The sequence below is a fragment of the Seriola lalandi genome, unplaced genomic scaffold, assembly GCF_002814215.2.
Source record: "Seriola lalandi dorsalis isolate HSWRI2012SDOR001 ecotype SW California unplaced genomic scaffold, Sedor1 jcf7180002054524, whole genome shotgun sequence".
Taxonomy (NCBI): Eukaryota; Metazoa; Chordata; class Actinopteri; order Carangiformes; family Carangidae; genus Seriola; species Seriola lalandi.
In genome coordinates, this window is record NW_019525077.1 from 2,129,047 (window position 1) to 2,149,959 (window position 20,913).

General features: G+C 40.8%; 1 protein-coding gene across 1 annotated transcript in view; it reads left to right on the forward strand.

Moving 5' to 3' along the window:
* The window catches only part of cfap299 (cilia and flagella associated protein 299), a 76,982-nt gene that overhangs the window by 41,414 nt on the left and 14,655 nt on the right, over positions 1–20,913 (forward strand). The window contains exon 4 of the mRNA XM_023414422.2: positions 17,438–17,580. Within this exon, the coding sequence (XP_023270190.1) occupies positions 17,438–17,580 (143 nt within the window). The remainder of the gene's footprint in view (positions 1–17,437; positions 17,581–20,913) is intronic.

Consider the following 20,913-nt stretch of genomic DNA (forward strand, 5'->3'; position numbering starts at 1 on the left):
TGTTAACAGACTTAATACAGTGGAGCTCCATCATGTCACATGCAGTGAGTGGTTAGAGGGGCTGGTTCTCATTAGCTCGTGGACTGGAATCAATATTGCAAATGTGTGTGTGTGTGTGTGTGTGTGTGTGTGTGTGTGTGCGTGTGTGCGCTTTCGTACTCGCGCATGCACACTGTATACGCTCTTGTTTGCATGTGTGCTCGCACGCACATGCATAGGCACATTCAGCTGTGTTGCCGTTGTGTGTATTTGTGGTTCACGTGAGATCAACGGGCAGGGACTTCCCCTCTGTTTGGAGCTAATCCCTGGCTGCACTGGCCAGATTAATGTGCAGTGGGAGCAAGAGCTGACAATTAGAAAAGTGCTTGTTCACTTCAAATCCTCAAAGAGAAGCCTGCTGCGACAGACACACACCACAAATGTTAACATTGGGGGATCCTGGAGATGTAAAAATGTTGAAACGTCTCAGAAGACGATTTGTAATAACGCATGGCATGCTCGCTTTGAACAGGAAGGTAATTGTTTCATGTCTGCAAATTGCGTTTTGGTAGACTTGCTAAGATCAGACCAAACATTTTAGGAGGAAATTGTGCCCCACCCCGTGACTTTGAAGTCTGTTTTTTGTCAAACGATTGACAGTTTAGGCTAAAACATGAAGAGTGGGAACAACGAGTAGGTGGGGTTCACGGAGAGAGGGAGGATGTGTGCTGGAGCGGAGTCGTCGACCTCATCTGAAGTGAGTTCATAATCACTTTAAAGTTAGATCCATGTTATTGCTGCTTGATGGCTGCACACTCTGCTACTGATTGCTTCGGATTTTTGTGTTGGTGGCCAGAGCGTTACGTAAATATTCAGAGGATTTTCTTTTGAGCTTGCAATTTAGTTTTGACATATTAATGTGTGAGTTATAAAGCGTAAAGTTCATGTAGTCACTGCCTTTGTTTTTAGATGATAGGTCGCATTGGTCGTCTGTGCAGCAGGTTATCATGACCGTAACTATCTCATATTATGTCATATTATGACATAGTTACATTTTCGTTGCTGGGCGACCGTAGTAATTATGACAGGAGCAAAGGGAAAAGTGCGGTGACGGAGTATAAAGAGAGACAAAGTCCACGTCAGGAGGAGGCTGTGGTGGTATGACACAGGAGAGCCGTGTTCGATTCCCATGATTCCTGTGAAGTTAACCACGTTGTTATTATTGTAACCGTGACGACAAAGACCGTCTAACGTTGAGGAAGTACTTTTTTTAATTTACCCAAATAACGATCATTTCCTAAACCTAATCGAGTCATGCCGGTTATTATAGTAACCATGGCTATGAAGGTAGGTTAGGTTTATTATTATAACTGTGACAACCAAGGTCCGGTATACCTTCCGCCGTAGGGGCGCCACTTCAGGAGAAACTCCTTTGGGTCGTATCAGAGGGTTGGAAAAAAGGGACCTGATGGTTGTTCAGGTTAGAGAACTTTTACAAAGAACTCTCACACACATTTAAATCTAAACTCTAAAGTCATTATTTATTTTTGTTTCTTCTTTCCATGTACATCCCAAAAAAGGAAGACAGTCTTCTTCCTTTGTGTCTTCACTGATATTAAAATGATACCGGCTGTGTTCATAGTTTACGTTCTTTAATGACGGGACTCTGCTTCAGTGCAGCATCAGAAGGAGAAATTAAAAAAAATACTTGTATTTAAGTACTTGAACAATTATTTGAAAGAGAACTTCAATCCTTTCTCAGCTCCACACAGCAGGCCAGTGACGGCGTGAAAAAGGCGTTAAAGTCAGATTGCCGGTTTCGCAAAAACTCCCGCCTCCCCTTCCCCTAAACCGAAGTTGGAAAGGTGTCGGGGAGGAGGGGGGGGTTGTTGTTTTGATTGCGGTAAACAGTATCAAGATGAACCTTTCTAAGCGTTTACTATGTGGCTTCCTGTATCAGAGGAGGCAAGATGTTGAGGAAATGACTCTGAGATTCAGTGATTTTTACAGCTTTATGTGGTTGGTCATGGTTTTGAGTTATGTGGCTTTTTCGACATCCTGGATCAGCAGCGTTCGGACAAAAGGGCACAAAGCCTGGCAGAAATAAACACACTGCATGTCGTTGATCACACAGCCGTATACCTGCCGTAATTTCTGGGTATTTCCTTTTTTTTAAAACTTTTTTCTTTGTTTTCATAACCAAATAAATCACAAAAAACTAAAAGTCTCGCATTATGACCATTTTGTCTTTAACTGTGACATAGGGATTACAGCCCTTTGAGCTGGGATACCTTGTACCAAAGCCAAAACACTTTTTCTCTCTTCATGGTTGTCAGACAGTACCGGGAACAGCCTGGTAGCTAGATAGGTTAAAGAATAGCCAGATCCACGAACGGCTGCTTCTATAACCCGACCCGTGTACTTTCACTCAGCACAGAGAAGCAGGCCTTTCACAAGCGAACATCTACGCCACAGTTGGATCCCAACGCAGACATGTAGTCAGTAAAAAACGTGGGAAATAAAGACACTAAAACCCCTTAGCCTCATTTCATCTGACAAAAGCACAACCAAATTTTGTCCAAGACAAAGAAGGAAGGAAAATAATTATGTCTCAGGGGCTTTCTGGCGAGTGTGTTTTCGCAGAGGTAGTTCAGAGGACAACTCCCTCTCAACATCCTTGTTTTTTTGTTGTTTTTTTTTTTTCTCCGTTGCCATCTGATTTCCACACCTGAGCTGACGTGAAGATTTGCACCTGCGTTGGCTTCCAAGCACATCTTTGAAAGTTACTTGGATTTCATATCTAAGTACCGAAATGGAATATTTCTCATGTAAACAGCCTGTTTTTTTTTCACACCCCTTCCTGATGACGTCAGAGGTTACGAACTATGAGTGGACATTACCTCCTGTATTGACAGGATCAGACAAACCCGGCAAACCTGGCCCGTTTTCAGTGCAGCACATCAAAGAAACATGCATGTTTGGATTTACATTAGCGAGGTCTTGGCTTCTAATCTTTGAAGCTGGAGCGGACTCGAGTTGCAGAGTACAGGACCAGGAAAGGGATGTTGAACAGGTGTAACACCTCTTACATTTAGAGGAAATGTTGTTAGGGTGTGTTTGAAACTGTCAGTGACTGGATCACTAATGCATTTAAGTCCAAGTGGGGTTTTTTTTGATAGGGTGAAGTGCCTTTTCACTCTCTTAAAGGTATTTTAGACTTTTCCTGTGTTTTATTTTGAAGTGTTGATCCATAAGAAGATATATTTCTGTTTTTAAGAACCTAAAAACATCTCAGTGTAGTTTTACATCTCCTCTCTCAGGCTTCTCTCTGGAGCTCTAGTAACAACAGGTCGGTGAACCAATCACAAGAGAGGAGGCTCTGAGCCTCTCTTCTGATTGGCTCACCGAATAAAAGGATCTGACAAAGCTGGACGTTGGCTACAGGTGACTTGGGGCATTTGTTGTGACATCACAACGTTATAGAAATCCTGACGGCTGGAAATCTATCTTTATACAATATGGGACCTTTAACTGACCTCAGCTATAATGTCAGTGATTTATTAACTTAAAATTTTACATCTTCTATTGTTTGTGTGATTCTGAAGAAAATCGTGTTTTAAACAAATTAATTGGGGGAGTTGTTATTTGCTATTACCAAATATGTTATTTGTATTATCTCTCTGATGTAAGAGAGTAGCAGCTTTGTGATTACGGTGAGAGTCGGTATTTCAGTTGGAATTTAAAAAATATAAATGTGAAAATGATGTGATTTTTGTTGGGTCAAACAAACATATTCCTGTGCTTCATTTATGTTTGTTGTGACGCATTTTAGCTTTATCAAAGAAACTGCAGCTCTCGTGATTTGCTTATTGCACTATCGCACGTATTGTGATTTCAACAACATTTGGATCAGCTGTTCAGCCCTGATGCAAAACTGTCAATGTAGTTGGTGTGGTGTACATCAGTGTAACGCAGTAAAAGCCACTGCTGTGTCTTATTACTCCTAGATGAACTCGAAGAGCACTGATTTATTTGAGTGTGTTTTGAGTGAATGTAATTGTCACATTTCTTTGACAGAAAGTTTTCCAGTAAGACTCAAATTAAACTTTCTCCACATAACCTGTGAAGTAAACTCTCAGATATGGATGGTGCTGGTTTCTCTTTAAACTCTAATAGGTGTTGGAGGGAAAGATTGGAATGTGTTTACTACTGCTGGATCATCGTCATGTGGTTCCCGTGGCCAACATCTGGACTTAAAGTAGTAACTTTGTGAGCTCGGGGCACTGCTGTATCTCGTTGAGCTGCAGATGCAGCTGACCAGTGTAACATGTACTTGCCTCCACTCAAAAATCTGTTAAAACATCCGTCTCAAATAACAGGAAGGGAGTGCACTCAAAAATAAAGTTGTTTGTGGCAGCCGAGTTCGTGCCCACTTTAGAACTAAGGGCACTGTGTAATTTCTGCATAGCTGCACTGTGGGTAACTGTGCAATAATTCGAACCACATTACAATGATTTGTCTCCAAGGTGACAATGACAAGTATTTGGACCCACCAGGGTGAATTTGTTTCTGTTTCCAGTCGAACGACTTACAGGATGTTTGTAATGTGCAGTTTAGCATCAGTCACTGCCTGTCGTCTCTGTGTTGTACAGACGCAGTCCCTCCATGCTGAGGACATACTGTAGCTGTGACCCAATTCCATAATAGTTCAAAGTAGATTCTGAGTATGTAGTGTTCATGCATGAAAGATAGTCACTTGATTTGAGTTTGCTAACACTACTGCCCCTCAGTGTAGGCTTGGGGCAATATCCAAAATTTAATATCTCAACACTGTCCGACTAAAATATTGTGATATGAAATATTATCATTTATCAAAATATTGTTGTATTTTAAGTTGAGGGTTTTTTTTTTTTTTAAATAATATATAATTATATGTAATTTCAAGTATAAGAAATTCTGCCACTGAACAACAGTCACATACCAGAGCAAAGCAGTCAAATGAGGGTCTCACAGAGCAGCAATACAGACGAAAAAATGTTTTGATAGGCGGGAAATATCGCGATATTTGATATTATCGAATATCAGCCCAAATCTACCTCAGTGTGTTGCATAAAGAAAATGGGACGCTAATCACAGCTGCAAAGGTTTGAAATGAATTGTGGATGACGGTGAAACAACTCCAGCAACTCCTCAAATAATAATAATAATTAAAAATAAAAAGAATTAGGGGTTTGGAAGATCACGGTCTTATATAGGTCGATTTTAAAAGTATATTTAATAATTATAATAATAACAATGATGATAATACATTTTATTTTTAGGCACTTTTCAAGGCACTCAAGGACACCTTACAGCATACAGTAAAAGATAAAATGCAAGTACAAGTCATAAAATACAAACTAAATTAGCAAACAGATTAAATATGTTTGAAAAGGTGTGTTTTCTTACATTAACTTCTTATTATACTCACTACAAAACCAGCATGCTATGAAAATAAGTTGTAACACCAGTTTGTAATATCTTTGTAAAATCCCTGTAGTCATAAAAGCAATCCTGCCTCCTACAACAAACATTTGCACACTACAAATTTGCTTCTCCACATATGTTTTGGAGGAATTATCACATTCAAGGTTAACATTATTGTTTGTGGCATCTTTATACAGATGGTACAATTGTTTGTGTGCCCCCCTTTTTCACACAGACGCATGAGAAAAAAGAAAATCCTTAACACAGCCACGGTTACCTGAAGCTCCCGCCTTTGTTCCCCTCCCAAGAAAACACAGCAGCTTATACTCTTAGCAGCCCCACACACACACACACACACACACACACACACACACACACACGCACACAGAGAGAAGCAAAAACAAGAGAAACCTCAAGACTTTTATGTCAAACATTCACAAACGAATTTTCAGGGACGCGGATCTTGATCAGTGCTTTGCTTTACAAATCTCACAAGCTGTTACAGGTTTCACACACCTGCACAAGCAGATATCTGGGTGTAAGCATTTCAGTGTTTAGGTGTGTTCATCTTGTGTACTTTTAAAGGTGAATACTCACAGTCCATCATCCTTACAGCTCCATTCGTCCTGTTATACCTGAGGGCGAGGCAATTCGGAGCGAATAATTAAATGATTAAATATAGACAACATCCACTGCAGGTGTACATCTGTTTTCATTGGAGTTTTGGTTTTCTGGCTCTCTGTCATAAGAGTTTAGCAGTGATTAAGGTGAAGGAGTTCATGTTGTACCTTATTACTTTTATATTTCATTTCCATTTTTCCTATGAAGACTTTTCCGCAAAAGACCACAGCCAGTCTTTGGTATCTAAATGAGGCCGTTAGTCATCAGCCTTTGGTTGCCAGTGTTGACGGACTTGCCGTCATATTTGAGTCATTTAGGTTTGGAGTGATAACAGTTATAACAGTGTGGGATTGTGCCAAATGAAATTAAGGCACACCAGAATCGTCACCTCCAACAAATCTGATCAAATAAGCAGCTGGTTAATCGAGTTAAATTCAACTTTTTAATCTGAATGTGCAACGAAATGTGATGCTTTAAAGGTGTTTGAGAGTGTTTTTGTACTCTACCTTTAGTGGCCTTTACTAGCACTAGCTCATACTCATAGATTAACCAACTCATTATTTTTTATGGAAATCAAAATATATCTAATGTCTTCTAAACAAACTTTAAGCTGCTATCATGCATCAAGTAAGTGACGCGTTCTCTTTATCTAAAGCATATTTGGTCTGAACGTCATCAGTGTTGCGTTGTCGGTGGTTTACCACAGTTCCTGCAGGTGATGGAGGCCTTCCTTTAATTTTCAAAATAATACTGTTTTCCTAAAATGAAGAAAAGACCTAAGTTTGCAAAATCGCTTTTTATTTGTACAAGTTTGTGCATGTGAAGAGCATGTGGTGTCAAAGTTGAAGCCTGAACTGACCTGAAATGTACACTGCAAAGGCTCTCAACAAGGTTATAACTCACAGTTTTACTGTAGTATTAACAACTGAGATCGAATCTTCCTCTAATAATGAAGTTGAAACGGCTTTAGGAGTATAAATAGAAACAATAATTTGATGTTACAGTTCATTATTCTGCACAATTACACTGTCTACAAATCGTTCTCGTGTGAGCGAACCAACATGGCATCCTGAAGGAGCATCTCTTCACTCCGTGTTAACTGTCAAAAACTCTGCCCCTAGACAGATAGGCTATTTAACATCCAGTAATCCACGGTGCTGCATTCATTTTCTAAGTAAACAGAAACTGTTGGTTTGGAGAAAGTTAAGATTTTTGTTGCAATATACTAGTTAAAGTCCACCCTAGATTCTTGAAGCAGAACCTGTATGTGCTCATGTGACACAGACGCAGAATGAAGGCATCAACCTCTATCTCACACACGTTATGTTGAGCCGTGAAACCTCAGAATAGTTTCTTTTTTATCTTGCGGTATCATTTTTATCATGTAAAGTAAATCTTTGGGGATATTTCCAGAGAGTCGAGACATGTGGACAGTTGCTGCGATGTGCCAGCTCAGCCAAGTTTAGCCCTCAGACTTACGCATTAAGATAAAAGACTCGGTCCTCAAACAGGACAGGAAATGCAACAGAAAGGATTAAAGTGCCCACAGAGTTAATGACACCATAATCCCGCTTTTGCATTTCTTTAGAAAAAGCTTTCGCAAAAACTCACCAGTGGACGAGCAGCTCTGTTGCGCTGCTTTCACATATATTTTAAGCTAAACTTGTATTCTTCTTCCCACTGGTAATTTAAAAGCCAGTGGAATGTGGAAAATGATTGTAGGAGTGGAGGGGAGGGAAAAGATATGCCTTGCTTGGTCACTTTGGTGTCTGAAATCCGTAGCTGAGATGGCGTTTGACTGATTTGTGTTTTGACCACATGTGCCAGACCCGCCTGCTATTCTCAACCCGTAATTCCTCCCTGAATTCCGGCATGCGACTAATTTACTGTAGGGGCAGGATTTTTTTTTTTTCTCTTCCAGGGAGCAGAAACTTTACCCCTTTTCTGTTACAGGGCTCTGCGCTGTAAGTGATGCCACCTGTCAGACTTGACAGCTTATTCTCCATATGGGGAAGGTCTTTATCAGCTGCAGTTGCGGAGACCAGGAAAATGTCTGCCACCTGCCAAGGATTTCAAACCTTTAACTCTCCTAAGGGGCTGCATACTTGTGATTCCATCAGGTTACCGATCACTTTGTCTCTTTGTCTGTTGATGGAGCAGTGAGATCTGGGCACTGTTAGTTGGTTGCTGTGGTAGTAAGAGCAACCAGGTCTAAAAAAGTGCTTTTATAAAAATGTAGAGCAGATGGTCAACTGATATAAATCATGCAAAAGAACATCACTGCTTCGTCACACTTCTCCATTTATTGCACATGGATTTTTTTCCGTCTGCTTTTCTGTCTTCTAGGTTTGAGTTTTAAAGGTCCGATACTATATAAAGGCAGATGTCCATGTGTTGTTTGATTATAAAGCAGGTCTAGCTTCTATATTCATACTGTGAAAGTATCAAAGTCCACAGAGAAACGCACACAGCCTGTATTCAGAAACTGAGCCTTAAAACCAGCCGTCAGGACTTCCTCAACTTTGTGATGTCACAACAAAGCAATAACAGCTCACAGCCACGCCCCAAGCCCCGCCCACCTGGATCTGGTTGCAGGATTTGGTTTCTCTGAGTTTTTTTTACCTGAAATCTGCTTATATTTTTATTACATCACTCAGGCTCAGAGCCACCTCTCTTCTGATTGGCTCACCGACCTGTTGTTACTAGAGCCCCAGAGAGAAGCATGAGCGAAGAGATGTAAAATTACACTGAGATGGTTATATCTTATTATGGATCAACACTTCAAATAAAATACTAGAAAAGTGTAAAATATGTAACTTTAAGTAATACTTTCCCTTAGTTGACTGAGGAAGAAATGAAAAACAGTATTACATGTGATGTGAAGGACTATTAGACTTTGGTTTTAGGAAACTGGTCCATCACAGCATTTATGCTGCAACAGGAAGTTGCTTTGGCTCTACTACAGTAAGAGCATGGTGTGACTATGTTGCTCTTTCCCATTGAGCTCTACAGTTTAATAGGCACGTCCAATACGTCTTCCAAAGGCAACTGTAACTTCCAGGTCATGCTGCTGCTTTTTTCTGTCAGGCTACAGTGTTTTCATGCCACCATGTCTACAGTACATTGAAATGCATTGTTTGTGCGTACAATGAAAGAGTGCACTGTTCCTCCAGACCAACGTGAACTGACGCAGTCGGAGGAAAACAGCAAAGCTGCACCGTGGGCCAAGCTAAGGAGGTTTTAATAGAATTTCTAAAACACCAATTGCGAAAAGCAGGATAGCATTTTCTGATTCTGAGTGCCCTGTAATTTGAAGTGTGTGGGTTCAAGCCACTTATTTTGTGGTGATGCCTTTACTGGCGGGTTCTCCAAAAAAGACAGAGGCCAACGCGAGCCTATGGGTTGAGCTAGCTGCCTTGCCTTCCTTACTGATTGACTTGAGCCGCTTCCCCTTTGGTATCTGGCCACGGTCGTTCTGCCCTCATGGCTAACCTCACTGGGCGTAGCTGTCCACCATTGGGTGTTTAGAGAGCCCAATAGGAGGACACCTGCTTCTGGATTTATTTACTTCGTCTCTTGCACAAACAGCCATGCAGTCTGTTTATGGATGCAGATGGAGAACACATGAGGTAAACAAATGCAATTTTTTTTGCTTAACTGACATCTAAACAACAACCAAACATCCTCGTATTCTAGCATCCGTATTTGCCATGCATCACTTGGAAACGTGCTGTATATGTTGCATTATTACCTAATCTGGGCCTTAGGTCAAATATCCTTCAGGCAGGTTTTGCATACTTCCCAGAATTTCCCAAATTATGGAAATACTTGTGGTCTTCGAGGACATAGAACAACAAACAAATGAACAACCAACCTCTTGCATAGCGCATGCACCAACACGCCCTTTATTTGATGTGCAAAACCACACACACACTCATATACGCTGTTACAACCCAGATCTCTAGGAAGAAGAGAAACAAAATAAAGCCAATGGGAATCTGACAGTAAAGTAATTTATTGTTGTAGTAGATCATTTACAAAACTTAAATGGAATAAGTTCAAATATTTGAGAAGGAATGAGCAGAGGTGAGCTACAAAGGAGAAGTAATTTAACAGAAAGAGAGAGAGATGGAGAGAGAGAGAAAAAAGCCTCTAATCCAATGCATTGCACAGAATAAAGCAAACGTTTCTTTACACCTTTTTGTGTGGTCTGGCCGGGCCTTTGTGCAGGGCTTTAAGAGAATACAGATATAACATTAAACCACAGTGCAGAGCAAGAAGTCCTTTTGAACATTTCACTTGTGCATTTTTGTATCCGGTGCCAAGACATCTGTCTAGTGACACACCCTGTAATTATAAACGAAAGGAAAAAAAGAAATGTCTTTTGATTATTTCCATCTTTATTGCATGCACACACAATCAGGCCTGTTATGACAATTACAACAAGAAGCTGTAGAAAGCTGTAGATCTATGTGACAGTGAGGTATGTCAGTGAAATGATGGCACAGTGGGATCCCAGACGGTGACAGAAATGACGAGGTTTAAAATACCATGTTTGCATTGTAAAGACGCAAATATTTGAAGCCACTGAATCTGTGGGGCAGAACTGAAAAAGGGTTCATCCCTTTTCCAGGACGGAAACAATCAAAGCCCCAGCTTTTATTTATTTTTGTAGATATATAGACCTGTTTTAAAATTAAACTTGCTTTTCAGTGGATGGAAAAGCTGCAGCATTTGCCAGGAGAGAGTGTAGGGAGGTCTGGGAAGGGTGGCTGCAGTCTATCAGCAGCCCATGTGGAGGGTTATGATGAGAGGGTATGTTAAAGGGTGCTCAAACAGATTATGGTGACTCACAGCACTGTGCAAACAGCTCACAACCCTGCACTTGTATCTAGAAGGCACACTCCAACACATTTCACAAAGAGTGAGTCCATACAATAGGCATGTTTGTGTGTGCTATCTGCGCAGCTCAGTACCTAATGTCTCGCCAAGAAGCTCTGGTAGAAACAGAATTCAGCTGCTCGGCCATTTTATCATTGTTTATGCAGAGATCAGTGGTTCAAATAGAAGTGTTAAACATATTTTTTGCATTGTTAACACTAATGCAGGTGAGATGTAAATTATTTGCCTAATGACCACAGAAGATGATATAAAAAAATCAAGATAATTTAAATCAACCACCAGATACAGCTGTTTAAGATTAGTTCTCATTTAGTCTGTCCCAGAGAAAGAACGGTTTGTGTAGTTGTGAGTTTCCATTCTTGTAAATGGTGTTAAGATTAAAAATGATGTATCATTTATTATTATGCATCTAGTGGGTTCTCTATACGGTTTTAATATATTAACGTTCCATGTTATGTTACATTCAACAGTCATCTCTTTAAATACTAATCCATTCTCATTGAGTTAATAATGTTGTTCTAGTTTGTTTTAAATGTTGACAGCCTGTTCTTGAAATCTGAAGACATATAGTACCTCTTGCATTGCTCACATTTTCTTTGGTGTGTTATCTTAGTGTCAACATTCATAATAATTTGTTGTTATTGGAATTATTATATCAAAAGGAGCTTAATCTGGTTCCTAAGAACATGCTCAACATGATCCGCGTTAGAATTTAATGAACACAAAGTCGGAGGAGCTAAGTTGATGCCGGCCGATGTAGGTTAGCGACTTTGATGACCTGGTTCAAACTCTTCAGAGAGCTGGCTATGGCTCTGAGTCACATCCTGCAGGAAGTGTAATTCAGGTAGATGCCCCTGGCTGCAACACACCTCAGCACATATGGCCTCTACCGTGGCATCTGTTACACAAGATGGCTGCGTGAAGTCCCTTTTTAAGTCAAATAAGCCAGGACCCCCTCCTCATCTTATTTTTGAACCCCTCCCCAAGCTGGCTGAAAAACATAGACACACACACACACACACACACACACACACACACACACACACTCCTCAAGGAATATCCAGAAAGGGGACATGGGTAAAGTCTGCCAGAAAAAGGACTCCCACCTAAAAACATTCCTGTAGTACAGGCCATGTTTTCCTTACCCCAACAAATTTACACAGTTGTTAGTGATGGCCCGGGATTCCTCCTAAAGCACAGCCCACCAATAATAAACAGTATGGCAGCTGACACCGCAAGACACCTGCACAGCTCCCTGACACTGCAGGATTGTTCCCAGGGACTGGGGGGAGGGGAGAGGGGTTGGTGTGGGCAGAGGTGGGCTGGAGGATGAGGGCAGGAGGGGGCCATGGGGGCCGGCAGACAGGTTGGTGGTGTCAGTGTGTGTATGTGTGAGGGGTAGTTAAAGTACAAGCAGTCAGTGCTGTACACAGGTTTAATTATTTGATTTGATTTAATTTATTTAACGTTTGTCTGTTGGTCAGAAACAAACATTTTATACACTAAATTATTAATTTAGCAAAGAAAAACTGCTTTAAAAAGATATTCTAACCAATGATAAAACTGTGACTACAGTAGCATTATGTATGAAATGTTCCAACTTTAGAACCATGATTATAGTAAAAGAAAATATTACATTTAGAAATACTAATGTAGAGAAATCTTTTAAAAACAAAAGATGCTTAGTTAAAGCTATTTGTAAACTTTGCTATTGCTACCAAGCCAGTGTTATCATTAATAGCCTCTAGCCTACCAGTCTTGTTTGGTCAGATATTTAATCTTATTCACTTATTCTTATACTTGATATACTTAAAAATTTTACTACTACTTTATATTCCTGTCCAGCTTTGAAAGGAGATATTTTTAAATTTGCTAATGCTACATAGCCAACATTAACAGCTGTTTACTTACGGGTCTTGCTGAGAGCTTTAGCCAATGTTGTGACGTGAAGGGCGAACTAGGCTGTGGCTAGCTGGTTAGCAAGCTAACTCCAGTATAAGAAAAGAAGTGATAGAAATAGAAAGAAAACACAAGGGGTTGCTTTCCACCGTGAGTAAAGGAATTAAGTTTTTATTTTGCTCATGTAACGTTTGTTCTAGACTGATAAGTAAAAAGCTGCTAATGCTAACATTAGCTATGTAGCAATATCAAAACTTACAAAACTGCAGCACCTTTTTAAAAAAAAAAATAATTTTTTTGAATAATTTCAAAATTGGGCAGGAATTTAAAGTTGTCAAATATGAAGTATTGGGTATAAAAATAGCTCTAGTTAGCTCTCTTCAGACATTTGTGTTCTCTCTGTGTCACACACACACACACACACACACACACCACACAAACAAACACCTACAGTCACACACACACATTCATGAGGACACACACTCCTCATGGCACAGGATGTCAGGTGGTCCGGCCATTGTGTCCTCACCTGTAGGACATTGTCAAAGCACAAAGGAGGGGCGCACTACGTGTCAGCCTGCTGTCAGCTTCTGTTTGACTTGAATTTGTAAATCCCTCTCTTTGAGCCGTGGGCCTTTGAAAGATTAGCCACAGTTCACATCTGTGTGGGTTTTACTTATTGTCAAGAGGCATGGGGATCCCTCCACAGTTTTCACAGACCTCAATAATTACAATTGTCAACACTGTTCAAGTTTCACTGTTTGTTTCTGAGCACATAAACATGTTCATAGTGGATTCTTCGAGGGTGGGGTACCCGTGAGGATTTGAGATGCTTTGTTGTGTTTATTAACTGCATGGATCATGGATTTAAAGGAAACCCCCGGTCTACTGTTCTTTATGGGTTTATGTAACCTTCATCTTAAGGTCACTGGTGTTTTGCTTCCAGCCAGGTGAAATTTCAACTGTGTACACGCGAGAAAGAGTTTCAAAGAGGAGCAAACTGAATATAGAGTATCACAAAGGGACAGAGTCTCTACCTGGGACCTGTGCCGCGCTCCGCTTCTCAGGCACTAACCAGACTGATGTTTGCCATAAAGCGGGGGCCTCTCGCTCGCTGCCCTGTGAGGTCACAGCACCTGTTCTTGGTAATTGCTGGCAGGTGACGTAAGGCTTCCACTTGTTTTCCATGGTGTAAGGTGGAGGTCCCCACGGTCTCCCTCCCACACACCGACGCTGGAAACTCCTGTTGCTTGTTTGCAGCAAATAAGCGAGTCTGACTGGATCGTTCTGCTCCTCCAGTTCCCTGAGAGAGAAATGAACTTTGGCTTACCTGTCAGAGGCGAGTTAGTAAAAAAAAAAAAAAAAAAGTTATGTGTACATTTTTCTTTCAGCAGTTTTCACTGAAAAATACATGGATGTTTTTAAAGGAGCAGATGGATTTAAAAAAACAAAAAACTTATGTCTGACCTTACTATGTTAACTTTATACTAGCATACAGTTGGGCTGTGACACGATATATACTTGTCCACTGTCAGAGATTTGGTTTTTTTTGCATCAGTGTCATAATTGACCATATTAGGATATCCATGTCTATATTACAATATTAAATGACACATACCACAATACTTGGGTTTTATCCATAAAGAAGCAACAATAACTTATTTCTCCTGTGCGTTGAAGGATTGTTACCAACATTGGTGCACTCACTTTGGTTGTAACTTGACTAACGTGCTTTACATAGTTTAGCAGCGCTGCCATTTTCACAGCTATTACATCATTATCATCATCATCGTCATAAGTAATAAGAATAGAACTGGCATTATCTTTAATGTGTTACATAAACTACAAAACATTTTTATTATGTGACGTTCACACAAATTATGATATGGACTTTTAATACGTCTGTATGTCCACCATTTTGGTGATTCACTATATACAATTAAAATTTTTTCAAATTCAAACAAGTTAATTGGCTCAAACGGCCCAGGACCAAAACTGATTCAAGTAAGATCTTTAAACTTTTACAGTGTGGGACAGTCAGTGGCTCATTTGCAGACTGTCCTTAATTGATTAATCCACTAAAGACCAATTTAACTGATATTTTTTATCACCACAAACCAAATGTCGCTGGCCTCCTTTTGCCAGGTCCACCTGATAATGTCTTTTCAAGGCTGGCTGCACGAGGACAGAAGCCAGTAGATAGGGTATCTAGCCGAGGCCTCCAGCCAGCTGTAAACCTGATAGCATCTGTTTTAAACGTTTGAGAGACGCAGAGAAAGGAACCCTCTTTTCTTCTGAGCTCTGGAGCGCTAGTTATCTCACGCCTTTTTAGTGAAGGGATCCACAGATGGCCCGTGCCCTGACAGTTATACAAATGTGATATCACTAGCTGAGGTATTCCGCTTGGATCCTCTTTCTGTGTTACTGTAGGCCGACAAGTGGGACTCATTCATGCTCACAGTAAACAAGACAAGTCGGACACAAAGGGAGTCCTCCTCTCTCAAGGCGAGAAAGAAAGAAAGGCTTTTTTTATCTTTGTGAAGGCAGACACAACAACCTCTTCACACCTGAGTGTGCTCTCTGTCCCGAGTTCTTCTCATCCATTGTCATCATGTGTTATCTAAACCATCAAATCGACATGAAAAGATCATTTCATGTTCTTCTGTCACCCGAGGGGGCTTTCGACAACTTGCCTTTCATTTGCTTTGTCTGAATCAGGTGACAAAAACCATTTGTCTTCCTGTTTTTTTTTTCCAGGTTGTGTCTGGTTTGAGCTCACTTCAAAGACCTGGGATCTGATGAGCAGCTGGGAAATTTATTTGTTTTGTTTGGAGAAATTCAAACCTTTTTTTTTTTTTTTGTTCTTACTCATTGTCTTCTAATCAGAAATCAGTGTTTGGACTATAAAGAGCCCCAGGGTTGTTTTTCAACAGTTTATGAAAAGCTCAGACAATTTTGTCCTGTTGCTTTCATATTGTAAGCTTAACATTATCGACTTTTGATTTCTTCGTCCTTCTTCTTCGTTAGTGACTGTGCCTTATTTTTATAATTCTCATACCTGAATGGGTCGAAGCATCATCAGCTGTGATCATGTGTATTTTCACATTTTAGATCGGGCCGAAGTATCCTCAGGTCTTGTGTCTTTGCGCCCCCTTTTTGGAGACTTTCCTGTCCTGTAAGAAAAGAAGCCCATCGATCGTCTGTGGAAGCAGCTTATCATGACCCATACTTACTTTTTATGTCATAATTATGACGGGACTGAAGGAGGAAGTCAGGGAGTGAATGACTGGGAACTTGTACTCAGGAAACTGCTGTTCGTTTCCTATGCAAAACTGATAATGAGCATTGTTTCTTTTATCCATGACTGTTCCACAACCTGAATTGTGTATGGTGATTATTGTAACCACGACGACGAAGGTTCCTCTAACCTTAGGGAAGTCCGTCCTTTAACCCAAACCACCATCTTTTCCTAAACCTAACCAAACAGCGACCGTTCCACAGCCTTAACTGTGTGTTTATTACCGTTACCATGACAACAAAGATCCAATATGCCTGCTGCTGGTACGCTCCTATGGATTGTATCCAAGGGTAGGGACAAGTGACTTCTACTGTTGGTGAACTCCTTCGAGTTCAGAGACCTAAACATTAAGGCACCAGTCTATCATTTGCATTCATTCACTGTCATTTTACTAGTTTGAGTTTGTTTTGTAAAGAGGAAACTTGATGTGCTACCGTCACGGCTACATCTGAACCAGGAAGGTTGATAGGTCCATCACACTGGTGATTGTTGTATTCTTCATCCGATACTAGTCAAGTCATTCCATTTTATTTTGCATGAAATCACAAGGGTTTTACAATCAGCACAGCATATGACTCCCTCCATCCTTACACCCTCAAACAGAAAAATTCATCATACAACGAAAAATCTTATCGGAAAATATGGAGAAATCTCAAGAAGTAGTACACGGAAGAAGTAATAGAGTTAGAATATGGAGAAACAGAATGACTATCAAGGTTCGGGGGAATTTGAATCTAGAAGTTCCACAAGTTTCTCTAAGGCTCAATCTGTCAGAGGGATGCCCTATTTATTTATTTATTTATTTATTTATTATACCAGAAAGTCCCTCAACTATTAGCATAACGTACAGTATTAAGTTTTAACTCAGGACTCCACATTTCATGTAATTTCATTCTACATTCTCGCCACGACCGTAGGTGTGTTGGAACGGAACTGGGACTCTAGTTACTGTAAGTCGAAGGACTCAGCTCGGGTCCCACGCACTTATCTGAGCAGGATACTCTATAGACATCCCGCCTCGGTGATCCTGGGCCACCGCGGGACGGCGACGACACAAGTTGGAGTCGTTTCTGATTTGAACCCGATTCAAAAGTATAACATGAGTCTTCGTATTTCAAAGTGGGAGGATTTGTAACAGATCCCCTCTATATGTCCACTTTTAACATGTGACATCGGCCCTCCTGGCATTTACTCAAGAGAGGTTTGATGGCCATGATTATTTACACAGAGGGTTTCCTTCTTTTTCTCTCTCTCTTTTTTTTTTTTTTACAGTCGGTCATTTTCATAAGGGATCATAATACTCTTGGACAGGAAGTATCCGGCTATATAGACTACGCCCACAGACTCAAGACCCAAGATTTTGAACCATATTTCAGCGGAAAGAAGAGGCTCATGCCAGGACGTTCGGATTTATGGTAAGTCTCCTTCCATTGTAACATGTCCATGTTGGTTGGGGAGGCCTTGACTCTGAGTGGGATTTGACAAGATTTGAAGGGTAAGGAAATCTTATTATCCAGGATTAAAGATTCAGGTTGACGTGAGAGGCCAATATAGGCTTGGAAGGAGCTGTGCAAAGGGCCAGTATAGTAAGTATGTACAGCACCAGCCGTTGTGGCTTCAGCACAGATGTGGAATAAATATACAGTGCTGTAAGTAAAGCTGAGTGGAGCTGCCAAAGTGCTGAACCTGTCTGGACAAGACAGACATGATTAGAGTCGAGATTAAAGCAGGTTTAAACCATGAGATTTTGATCTTCTTTTAATGTGCAGTGAATTTGTCATCACAGATAAATGTAATAGATTTTATCGCCTCGAGATTAAACTAGATAACGAGATCGCCTGATTGACTGATTTACTTGTTTGCTTGCTGGTTTGATGGGGGACAAGGCTCCTGTGGGAAAGTTCAGGTGTAGAGCTGAAACAATAAATCAACTGATGGAAAATCAACCTGCGACACAGTTGAGAGTCTTTTTATTCCTTAAAGTTGTGTTTTAAAACGAAAACGCCAAACATGCATTGATCCCAGTTTCATTTTTGTTCCTTTTTGTTTTTAAATATTATATTAAACTCAATATCTTTGGATTATGACAATCGAATCTGATGAGTTGTTTTGTTGGTCCAAAAGTCTGAAACCGCTTAACATTAAAGGAATAACCAAATAAAGGAGTGCAGTCAGAACAAATGCAGATACCCCCCATAATGAAATTAGTGATATGTTTTGAGCGTTGTGTTGAGAAGGTGTCCTTTCTTTTTGCCTTTCATTTCCATTTGACCTTCTGGAGACTTAGTCAACCCATCGCTAATGGTCTTCACAGTCTCCAGATCTAAACCAAACTGAACACCTTGGCATAATGTGTCAGACAGTTCTCTCTACCACCGTCATAAAATCACCAAATGAGAGAATATCTTTTGGTAGAGTGTTGTTCATCCCTTCAGGAGAGTTCAGAGACCTGGAAAATGTACAACCAGGGAATGATGAAGCTGTTTTGGAAGCTGAAGGTGGAACAGCAGTTTACTAAGACACTTTATGTTTCCATTATTTCGTCACCCATCTGCATGTAAACTTTCCGTGAGAATATATAAAAATAAGAAGAGCAGCATGGTTAAAGATTCATGATCATGCATATTTAAGACAAGTTAGTAAAATCTTTACAGTTAAAATCTAACCATCATCAAATACGGTGATGCGTGGTGCAGAATTAGAAAAATTGTGACTTTTGGAAATATCAAAAAAGACAATTAATAAACAGCATCAGAGCTTGATACCAAAGTTGTCAAGCGCTTTGAATCTGGCACATTTACCCAAGATGCATCATGTGCTATATGTTGAACAACCACATGCATCAGTGCCAGTCACACAATCCTCAGCACCGGCCACAAACGAACTGCTGACCTTACAGGTGCAAGCTAAAATCTAGCTTGTATCCCCTCAGCGGGCGCAGGTAACATCTTCATCGTTCGTTGCCCGTGAGGAGAGCTGTGCACACACAGAGATGTCAGCAAAGTACCGGAGCCAAAACCATTCCCACATTCCACACACTCGTGCATAGTAACATATCGCCAACGTTTCAGATACGTGCGAGAAATCCCATGAGGACAAACACAACCGGACAGGGGTGAGAACGTGTAGTACATGGTTTTGTTCAGAGTTCAGCCAAATGGCATGCAACCTGTATAACCTCAGTGACACCGGGCAGAACACGGACACTCATGGCACCGGTTTGACATTATATGCAGCTTCATATAACAAATCACAGAGTTTTAAAGTTTTATAATTACAATATGCATGTTAGTCCTTTAATAAATCACAGAGATTTCCAGTTTTATAAGCTCAGTGTGTATGTTATTATTCAAACCACGATATCTCTGGTTTACAGGAAACCGTCTTTTAACTGCCGCAGCAGTTAAGAGACGGTCTGCGTTTTATTTTTGGAAGTGGTTTTCCCTTTCTTTGAAACCAAAGTGTCAGACATGCAAAGCTTTGTTGTTTTATTTATCCATTTCTCACCATGTGTCCTGACGCACAACCCGGCTCGTGGCCTTGAACCCGACCTCCTCTCCGGCGAGTGGAAGCCCCTAACAAGCTGTAGGTGTGAGTCATTGGGCGAGCACGCCTGGAGGTACAGCCTACTCCCTAATGATGCTTTTACGAGGCATCCCCCCCTTCAACAGGTCTCCCTGCCCTCCCTCCATCTGACATCTGACTTCACCCCCCCACCTCTGTTTCTTTCTTCACCCGCTGAAACTCTACTTCATCAGATTTACACATCTCTCTGTCTTTATTTTCAACTTTTCTAACCTCGTGTTCCATGCTTTGCTACCTCTCCCCCTCCCCTCCATGTCATCCCCCATCCCCCCACCCCTCATTTTTTTTTTTTCATCTCTGTTGGGAACAATAACACCCAGTGTGGTTGCCGCTAAGAGGGAGCAGATGCTGGAGCTGCTGCCCACTCAGTGCACTAAACCTCCCACCGCAGGACTCTGAATCCTGTCCCTCCTCCTCCTCCTCAGCCACAAAGAACACAGAGCAGCGACACCAGCGCCAGCTCTGGCCTCTACCTCCCACCTCCAGCAAGGAAGGGTGGATAGGTTCACATACACAGTCTGCAATGTCTCCAGGAAAAAAAAAAAAAGAAGAAGAAGAAGAAAAGGAGCAGTAGCAGAGTATCTCCCTGGAGCAAAGTATGTGAACTTAAAAGACGAGAAGCGGAAGAAAATATTGATTATGTAAAATGGGAAGCATATCTGTGCTCCTGCAGAATGGTGTGCCAAATTCATTTTGACTTTCCAACATTATGTAACAGCACTTTCTCCTTTGAGATTACCTTTGTTCCAAATTATGATCAAGAGCAAGTGCAGAAGATTTTTACACTTTTTAAACACTTTAAAAGGCACTTTTCTCTATTATTTCAGTCAGTTACAACTTAGAGTACGTGTAATTATGGAGGCAACACCATATCAAAATGCACTTTGTTTACGTCAGTAGCAAAAAGAGGAAGTACAGCTTGTTTTCTCGAGGCTGTTAATTTTGATTTTCATCATTAATGGACCTGAAAGGAAATGTCTCTTTGAGATGTTTGTCAGGTTGAGTCTGATGCAGTCATGCTCTCTAATACATTTGGTTTTTGGTAAATGTTTTTTTTCCTCAGTCACCTCCAGGATCTTTGCATTCGCACAAACTCCATTGGAGCGGCAAGCAGCAAAAATCAGCCCAAAGCTGGGGCTTGATTTATTTTAGCAGGCACACAG